This window comes from Metopolophium dirhodum, chromosome 1, assembly GCF_019925205.1.
Source record: "Metopolophium dirhodum isolate CAU chromosome 1, ASM1992520v1, whole genome shotgun sequence".
In the NCBI taxonomy this organism is placed as follows: Eukaryota; Metazoa; Arthropoda; class Insecta; order Hemiptera; family Aphididae; genus Metopolophium; species Metopolophium dirhodum.
The window spans coordinates 98,386,404-98,396,990 of record NC_083560.1 but is presented as its reverse complement, the minus strand read 5'-3'; the positions used below and the strand labels follow the sequence as shown (position 1 = coordinate 98,396,990).

At 29.5% G+C, this 10,587-nt stretch overlaps 1 protein-coding gene across 1 annotated transcript; it reads right to left on the bottom strand.

Moving 5' to 3' along the window:
- Positions 1-223: 223 nt before the first annotated feature.
- LOC132948063 (uncharacterized) lies at positions 224-9,203 on the bottom strand. The gene is made up of 4 exons (XM_061018347.1): positions 9,172-9,203; positions 6,008-6,189; positions 1,542-1,921; positions 224-601 (listed from the first exon to the last, which is right to left on the bottom strand). The coding sequence occupies exons 1-4, from the start codon at positions 9,201-9,203 to the stop codon at positions 224-226; spliced, it is 972 nt and encodes a 323-aa protein (XP_060874330.1).
- Positions 9,204-10,587: the final 1,384 nt, after the last annotated feature.

Below are 10,587 nucleotides of genomic sequence, written 5' to 3'. Positions count from 1 at the left end.
AAGCAGCCAAAAATCTGTTCATCCAAGGGGGAAAGTCGTGGATAACCGTTTTTAAATCACCCTGGAACAGTAAAAAACTGGGGTAGTAAGCACCCACAAATCTGATCGTTCAAGGGGGAAAGTCGTGGATAACCGTTTTTAAATCTCCCTGTAATTGTAAAAACTGGGATAGAACCTACATATACTACCTACTGTCGATAGTTGAAAACTTTCTGTGCCAATGTTAAATTGTCACCTGGGTAAGGTAAGGTTTCATCATATATGGTTTTAACGGAAATGCACCATCGGCAACAATCACTCCACCATTTGGTAAAAGATTATTCTCTAGTTTATTATAAATAGAGCAATTTCTAAATACACTTCCATCTGATGCCATTCCGCATGCACCGACATCAATATATCGGAAACAATAATCGTCATCTACTATTGCCAAAAGAACAATACTGAATACTTTTTTGTAATTAAAATATATGCTGCCACTGTTGTCGGGTGCTACAATTTGTATATGTTTTCCGTCAATGGCGCCATAACATAGCGGAAAGTTCCATCTGTTTTTAAATCCATTTTCTATTTCCGCCCATTCTTCGTTATTGATCGGGAGCTGTAAATATTACAATTAATGAAATCCAAAGTAAAATAATGTATATTATCGAATATATATATATATATATTAATATTTATTTTTTATATTGTGTGTGTATGTTTATACTTCAATGAAGACAATTTTTTTAAAAAAATTTAGGACAGTCAAGAGTTAGAAACAATTGATGAAATTTTAGATAACAGTGAAGCCAATATTAATAGTGAAGATAATATTGAAAATAATAAGGGCAATGGCAATATTGAAGACAATATTGATAAAAGCGAAAGTATTTCAAATTTAAAAAAATTGAATGCACAACCATCTACATTTTCATCTTCTTATAAGAGGCCCTCTATACCTACATCTGTACCAACTCCAAAAAGAAAAAAAATTGCACAAGTGACGTCACTAGTAAATGAAATAAGGTCAATTAAGAACGATTTAAAAAATATACCAGAATACGAAAATAATATACCAGACGAAAATGAACATGACATTTTTGGAAAATTCGTAGCAAGTCAACTCAAACACTTATCTCCTACACAGTGTATTATGGCTCGTGATCAAATCAATGTTGTATTATCTCGTTGTCGATTGCAAGATTTAAACTATGGGAACACAACTTTTTCATTTCAGACACCTTTTTACAACTCTTCAGACTCCAACATGACATCAAACAGTGTACCAACATCACGAACAGAGGGTTCAATTTTGTCAACAACTGAATATCAAAATAATTCTAACCAAGAAAATCAAATAAATGATATAAACTACGATGACTCCTATAATGATAATCCTATAATGAGAGCATTTAAAGATGCATAATTATTTTAATAATATTATGTATAATTAGTAATAATTAATTAATAATTTAATGAATAATATTTAAAAATAAATTGAATAATGTAAACAGTAAATGATAATAAAGACTTAATAAAAATATAAAGTAAATACAAACCTTAATGTTTTCTTTTAATGCCTTGTAAATTTCGACACATACTTCAGGTATAAATTTACATATTGAAGATCTTGAAACTCGGTAAAAGTGACTGAGTTTCCTGTAATTGATGCCAGACGAAAGAAAATCTAAAGTGATCTCCAACTTTACTTTTGCTGGTATGGCCTCTCTCATTATAGTATTCATACGTTGAATTTTTGGAGCCACACAACTTAATAGGATATCGAATATATCTGGCGACATTCTCAGAATACTCTTAAACTCGCCTATATCTTCACAGCGAAGTTCTTCTAAAAGTAATGCAGATGATCCACGTTCTTTCCTTCTTAAAATCCACGGTCTTGTCCAAATACGTTTTTCTAGCAACACTTCTAAATCGTCTAATGCCACATAATGTCTAATGTCACATAGTTGCCGAAGCAACTGTTTTATTCTTATTATATTATTATTTTTTCGAATGCGGTTCATTTTTATTAATTTTCACTAAATTTAACTTTACAAATTTTAAATAGTGCCCGGAATTCGCCCGAAGTGAAGGTCTCGAGTATACTAAACTATAAAAAACTGTTTATAATACCATTTTTCCTAGCATCGTATAAACTAATCTAGCTTCTTCCAAGCCAAGATAGTAAGCCAGGATAGGCGTTGGGAATAGCTAGCTTGCTATCCTAGCTTGAAAAACTAGCCTCGTGTATTCCGGGCATTACACACCCAGCTAGTGCTCGCATATTTAAGACCTAGGTGTTAGTGGTGAGCGATTATAAGGTGTCCGGGGTGCGCGTATTATCGTCATAGGCTCCCGGCCCGTACAATGGTATTAACAAAATAATTATGGCTGATTCTGACGTCATATCTAATGCTTCATGCTTGGGGATTATCGAGCTACATTGACGTTTTCAAAGGTACGTATTCATATATAAAATATATTTTATTGCGTTCTTGAACTGAAATCTATAAGATCTCATCAGTCTATAAGATGGTATACAAAACTCGGATTTGTTATATCTCGAGTTGTTGAAGTTTTGAACTGGGGCGTCAATATTGCCCATCACGAAACGGAAAATTAAAAAAATATTACACCTATGATCTAAAATAAACATTTGATCACCCTATAATTAATGTTCCTAATATCAGCTAAAAATCAGAATAATTCATAAACGTCTTGGTAAGCTGATATTAGTTTCGTAATTTAATCGTAAATACCGTTCATGATAATATGTGATTTCATCAAATAGTCCAGTCAAATTAGATCAAAAATCAACAAAGATTTAATTAACTATATGGAATTATTTTCCCTGCAACAATGGACGGTACTGTGGGAAATGATTTAATATGCGTTCTTATTGTATCTTTTGATGCTTCGTGAACTTTTCATCCAATATTAGCATGTTTACCACGTTTATTAAGTATATATTATTCATTTTCTTTGTGGTTGTAAAAATAACTCTACTTGAAATACCTAATGTTACCATAAACATTGTTTTACACATTAATACATTATGATGACCGCTGGTAGGTTTCGGCACTATCAATAGCGTTCTTCCCTCGTGGACTCGGTACAAAACTTCGTTCGTGAGTTGATAGTTGCTTACTAGTCCTTTTTCATCGACGGTCAATTGTATGTCCGTCTGTAGTAAACCAATGAGTAGCCTTGTTTTTTTTGTCAGACTGTTGCTTAAATCTGACCGGGTCTACTGGAGATGACAAAATTTCTTTAAACAAGAGAAAAGTCAAGTGTCAGTATCATAGTTCATCGATAACATTTTCGGTTCACTTACAGTGTCACCAACACCACAGATATATTGATGTGGGTTGTATGGACTTATGAAAAATATTAAAAATACATATACACATTTTTTTTTTTAAGCATTTAAAGTTCAAATTTTGACAATATTTATCAAATTTATAATTTAATAATTATTTTGTAGTTACAAAACATTTATAGAATGTTCAACTTTTATAGCTAAGGATTCAAAATTGAAAACAAGGCTCCACGTAAATAGGTTATTTATAAATTACTTTGTTCACAATAATATCATCAAATATATACTTAGTAATATCATAGGTTGAATGACAGTCTTCGCTTAGAATTGTTTTTCTTATACAATGATATTATATCATTGAATTCAAATTTAACACAATTCATTACAGTAACTCACTTGTAACTTACTGTACAGCAGAGCGACATCCATTTATTCGCCTTTTATTTTTAAGTTTGATTATAGGTAATTTTACTGTATTATTAATGGTTATTATACAAAATTGGAACTGCTGAACATACATTTTCTATGTTGTTCGTTTGTAAAACGGAGACAACTCATATGGGGGTAAGCTGTAGTTTTCATTATAAATTAACTTATTGGCGATTATATCACTGAATTCAAATTTAACACCATCCATTACAGTGGTACTTTGGGGGGAGAAAAATAAAATTAACGAGTTGTAAGAAAAATAGTAGAAGGGTAGATTTCACCCCTTTTTTTTGGGGGGGGGGGGGGGGGTGGAGAGATACGCATAGAGGTTAGCTGTCAGGACTTTAAGTTTATTAATTGGGAAGGTACATTTTAAGTGTGTACCAAAATTCAGTAGGGAGCGAATTTTTTTCGATCTTTTTCCTAATTTGACTGGACTAAAAATAAAGTCGACAAAATATATATTTTATTCTATTTATACAATTATTTATATAATTTATTGTATTCATTATTTATTTGATAGTATTACGTTATTACTACAAAATAATAAATATTCAATACGCTGTACATACAACCCACATCTGTGGTGTTGGTGAAACTGTAAGTGAGCCGAAAATGTTATCGATGAACTATGATACTGACACTTGATTTTTCTCTTGTTTAAAGAAATTTTGTCATCTCCAGTAGACCCGGTCAGATTTAAGCAACAGTCTGACAAAAAAACAAGGCTACTCATTGGTTTACTACAGACGGACATACAATTGACCGTCGATGAAAAAGGACTAGTAAGCAACAATCAACTCACGAACGAAGTTTTGTACCGAGTCCATGAGGGAAGAACGCTATTGATAGTGCCGAAACCTACCAGCGGTCATCATAATGTATTAATGTGTTAATAACAATAGTTATATAAATTTAAATTTAAATTGTCAAAAGAAATTAATAGTTATAAAACAGTTATATAATTAAAATTATATTGTTCATTAATACAGAAAATGATTTATGATGGTAGGTAGATTATTAGAATCTTTGAATCCTACGTAATTTCCATTGCTTTCTGGATAAGTTTCCCTGATTTTATCACTCGTACACCTATAAATAATATTATAACATTTTACAAAACAATATTTATCAAAAACTTGTTTTTTTATTTATTTTAGGTACATAGGAATACTATTAAGTATTCAGATAATATACATATTATTTATTAGGTATATATTCTATAGTATGTTTTTGTTCCATAATGTCCATAAATATATACCTATGTACCTAGTTTCTTTAATATAGGTTTATGAATTTAGAGTTACCAACCTTTACCAGGTTTGACCACGAGTTTACCCAGTAAGTAAAACTTACCCAGTAAACAAAACTTTAATATTATCTAGAGTAAAAACATATAGATGTTGTAATGTTGTATGCGTGTGTTGTGTGTTGAGACGACTCACGACTGACAAGCCAGTCGCTTGCTAAATACAGATATGAATACAATACTCATAGTTATGTTACTAACTAGGCCTAAATATTATAATAAATTATTATCATTCGTTTAAAAATAATTTTGAACATATTTTATTGTATAAATAGACACAATAACATTATTCAAATATTGAACACGAACGGCGTACGTATGTATATAAATGAACAAATCTAATAATACAAATATATTGCTAAGAAAGTTGATCATTCGTTTATAAATAAACCGTTTAATAATTCTACTATAAAATAATATTAAATTAAAAATGTAGTTCTAAAGCTTTAAATTATTATAAAGGTCTACATCAATAAATTGAGTATTAGCCGAGTTATAAGCGTAAACAGCGAGAGTCGTATTACTCTCGTAAAATCGTGTACAGAGTAATCGGCGGCGGCGAAATTATGACGTCACGCGTATTTTTCAAATGCCCATAACTGGCTAAATATTGGACGCTAACAGTTTTTAGTGGTGCCAATAATCTTTTATTATTTAGTTATATTTCACAAAAATATTTAAAAAAATAATATATTTTCAGTTGGGTACCTAGCCCTTTAAAATAAATAAAAAAAGTCTATTTTGTATCATTTTTTTTTTTATATTTATATTATACAATAATGTATTTTCAAAATTTTGATTAGTTGATTTAGCTCGTTGTTTTGTACTATCTCTAGCTACACTAAAGAGCCTTTCAACAGAAGCGCTTGAAGGGAGTGACGTTTTAAGTTTCACAACAATTTGTTTCATCATAGGTAAACTATTTAAATATTTTAAATCACCTGTATAAACTGTATTATAATAACGCTCCACTTCACCATTAGGTTGATTAGAAACTAACTCTTCAATAAAGAGAAAATAATCTTCTTCTACATGTTGATTCAACTCAATGGCCTGTATGTTGGTTTCGGTTTGGAATTCCCAGTTAAGTTCAATCTCATTCAATAAAAGATCTTTTGCTTCCTCACTTTTTAAGGGGTCTATACACCTAGTGATAAAATGATAACAATAGTAATAAAAAAAAAGGTGGATAAGTGGATGTCGCTCTGCTGTACAGTAGGTTACAAGTGGGTTACTGTAATGGATGGTGTTAAATTTGAATTCAATAGCATAATATCATTGTATAAGAATAACATTTGTAAAAGTTATACATTTTTAACTACAAAATAATTAATAAATTATAAATTTGATAAATAGTGTCAAAATTTGAACTTTAAATGAATATAAAAAAAAATTGTGCCTATGTATTTTTAATATTTTTCAACTGCTATTAGAACGATATATCAGGAACCTTATATTAAATTTTCACGCTTTTTTACCCAACAAATAAAATTTTATTGATATTTATAGAAAAAAAAACTAAAAAAATTGAAAACTGACAATGTCCGTAAACAGCTCAAAATAAGTCAAAATATTTTCAACATTTTATGGTGAATAGAAAATGCTAATATAAACATTCAGTGAAATTTTCAAGTATCTACAGTCATTCGTTTTTTAATTACAATAAAATAAGAAAATTGTTACATGAGAAATCGAGTGAATTTTAAATGTTGTAAAAATATAAATTTCAGACGCTCATAAAAATTTCATTTAAATTTCTTGTAGACATTTTTTTTTTTGATAAAGGTAGACAAACTTATGAGTAATCTTATATTACATTTTCAAATCTTAGATTTAAAAAGAAAATTCTCAAATCAAAATAATTTGCTAATTTTCGTGATTCTTCCGTATTTTGTCAAAATTTGAACTTAAAATGCTTATAAATAAAAACTGTTTCTAAGGATTTTTAATTTTTTTCATCTGGCTTTGAAACAATAACTGTCGTATATTGCAGACAGTCGTCTAAATAATATTATTTAATATATATGTAATATAGGTGGAAATATTTTAAATTGTAAATTATTGACATAGGTCAGGCGAGCGAAGCAATAATGTGCTGAGGCGACAATAATATTTTCTATATAACACCGCTGTACGCGCAGGCACGGCCCGCGTTGTCGTTGAGTGATTCGGCGAAGACGTAGCTACGACGTGCGTGTGAAACGCCGATCGTAGTACGGCCTAGGCGATCTGAATTTGCTAAGTGTTTTATTTATGTTTGTTTTAATACAATAAAAGTGTTTCCGACCTGAAAACCCGAGTTAAACATTATTTTAGTCATTCTTACGTTCTTACCTTTTATAGGAACAGCGCCGGGATATACGTACTATGTGTTAATGAAGTTTTATTAAACTGAATAGTGCCAAGTTATATGTAATCTTTGAGTCATTTCAACTAGATAGGAACGAACTAAGAATTGACAAGCGCATACCATCGTACCTCAACGAGTTAACTGTGCCATTCTAATTAACTTTAGAGAGTGTCATTAACTAGAGAATACAAGGGTAAGGCGTATAGTTGGAGTCTTCCTAGGAGCCTTCTATTAAATTTTCAAGCTTTTTTACTCAAGAGGTAAAATTTTATTGATATTTATAGAAAAAAAAAACTAAAAAAAATGGAAATTGACAATGTCCGTAAACAGCTCAAAATAAGTCAAAATATTTGGAAAATGTTATGGTGTATAGGAAATGCAATTATAAACATTCAGTCAAAATGTCATGTCCCTACGGTCATTTGTTTTAGAGTTTTAGAGATTTTCTCAAAAACAGATTTTGCGTAAAAATTCCCGTTTTCCTTAATTTTTCTTTTGTTTTTAACGTCGCTTTTGAAAACTAGTGTAAAATTTTTACTTTTGACCCCTCAAAGTACCAACTAGATTCACTTTCCTATCAGAAAAGTTGCTGTTGAAGAAAATCCAAGCACTTTTACTATGGTGATGACAGACACAAAAATAAAAATAAATTAAAAAAATTAAAAAAACACACATCATTGTAAAATCAATACATTCATCGCTTCGCTCAGAATCTAAAATATAAATTATAAATATTTACTAGTTTATTAAATTATTAAAAAATAATTATAATAAATTATATTTATATTATTATAATCAAATAAATTTCTATTCTTTAGACTGTTGTTTTTTAAAATTAATTTGTAAAATGAAATTAAATTTAACGAGATAAAATCAATTATGCCATATCCTTAGAACACATTATACAAAATTAAAATAAATAATAATCTTTCAAATACGTTTATTTAGAACACATTTTGATAAAATATTTTAAAATGTTACTTAAAAGCAAAAAAAGTACCAAAAAAACAAATTTAATTTTCCTGGATTTGATTCCATGTAGTACCTATACATTGAATTTATAGCTGACATAGAGTAATAGAGTAATAGTTTTAGAATAGTAGAAAAAAAGCTAATTCCTTCAAAATCTATATTCAAATTATGAATATCACAATATTATATTGATAGTAAAAAGTATATCGATAAATTATTAATTTTTCAAAAAAAATAAAAAAAATAATCTACGAGTCTCAGAGTAAAATATTAAAATATTAAACCTATTAGTAATAAATTAACCTAAGTTATAAATACAAATTAAAAAAAAAATTTTAATTTATAGTATTATTTTAATACTTACTTGAGTTTAAATTTAGGATGAGTAACAGCTACTCTGTTTTTTAATGATTACCAATTCCTAATTTGTCTTTAGGATGATTTATTAATAAAATATTGTATTATTATTTTAGGTAAATACCTAGTTATATACACCTACCAAATAACAAAGAGGGAAAATGAAGTTTTAGTTGATCTTCTTTTAACAAATAAACCTTACTTGGTATGTTTCAATATACCTGCTTGATTTTCTAAAAATTTTACTCCAAAACTATTTAGATTGCTTTAATAACCAAAATATTGTTAATTACACTATTCAAGTTTTGATAATCAGGATGAAGTATGGAAAACAATTGCTGAATCGTACAATCAATTACAAACAAGTTGTAACGAGACAGAAATGAGTGACCCATGCAATAGCTCACTCTAGTGGCTCGTCACCACACTAGTATTAAGGCGCGTCCACACCTGATCACGCTAGAGATGAGCACCGTGAGCATAATTACAGTGAGCAAAATATCGCGATCGCTGTGTGTACTCAGTATAGACGTCGCACGATGCGCGCCATAAATTAGGTGACCAATGTTGAACGATTTTGGTGCTCAAGTCATTCTTGACTCTGATCAGTTTGAAAATTTTGCAAGAATGTCACAAGAGGATTTTGAACTCCTTGCATCGCTACTTTCGCCAAAAATAGCAAAACAAACTACTCATTTCAGGGAACCAATTCCAGTTAATGAAAGACTTACAGTGACACTAAGATTCTTAGCAACAGGTGAATCGTATACAAGCCTTCAATACGTATTTAAAATTTCAAAGCAATGCATTTCATTAATAGTTCCTGAGGTTTGCCAATCACTAATTGAAGTATTGAAAGAATATGTCTAGGTAATTATAAATACTTTTATAAATAATTCTAAATAAATTAAAATATTTACTTTTCAATGCATTTTTTTTAATTTTATAAAATATAAAATATTTTTATTTTAAACAAACTACAACAACTTTATTATGACAAATTAAAATTATTTCTTTCAAAAACAACATTTTAATATGCATATCAATTAAAATAAAAATTGGTACGACAAACAAAAAAAATTGTAATCCTTTACTTAAGGTTTTTACCCAAGTAACAAATTGCCAATGTATAAGGTTAATAAATATTGGTTTTTTATTGAAATTTAAATATTCAAAATTAAATATAGTATGATTGTAAGATAATATTAAAATAAAAATATTATAATTAAAATCAAAAATGTACAATTAATAATGATTAAAAATATAACATTTGTTTCCACCAATTCATCATCAACTCAGTTAAACTTTCTCTTTATGAGCTTCCATATGATTTATTACTGGAGTTCCCCTCATGTTCAATTGGGTCATCAATTTTCTGACCTTTCCTCCAATGATTTCAAATCGATGTCTTACTCCATGGTAAATGCAGCTTTTTCAAACTATCTTAATATACAGTTTCCCGATTTTATTATTATCTATACGGATGGATCGGTATCACCTCTTTCTGCTGGTTATGCTTTCCAAATTCCAAAATTGCATTTATCTTTCACTAACAACCTCCCTCCATCGTCTTCCTCCTTCTCAGCTGAATGCTATGCTATCATCGAAGCCCTAACATTAATTCTTAACTTCACCCCTAATAAATATTTAATAGCCACTGATGTATGTCCTGCCTACAAGCTTTAGTTTCCAACCCTTTAAACTCTCAAATCTCCCCTCTTGTTCTTCGTATAAAATCACTTGTTTTCAACCTCAATTAATCTAACTACACGATTCACTTCCTTTGGATTCCCAGTCACACTGGTATTCGAGGTAACGAGATTGCTGATAATTTGGCTAAATCCTCCTCCCGTCTAATTTGTCCCT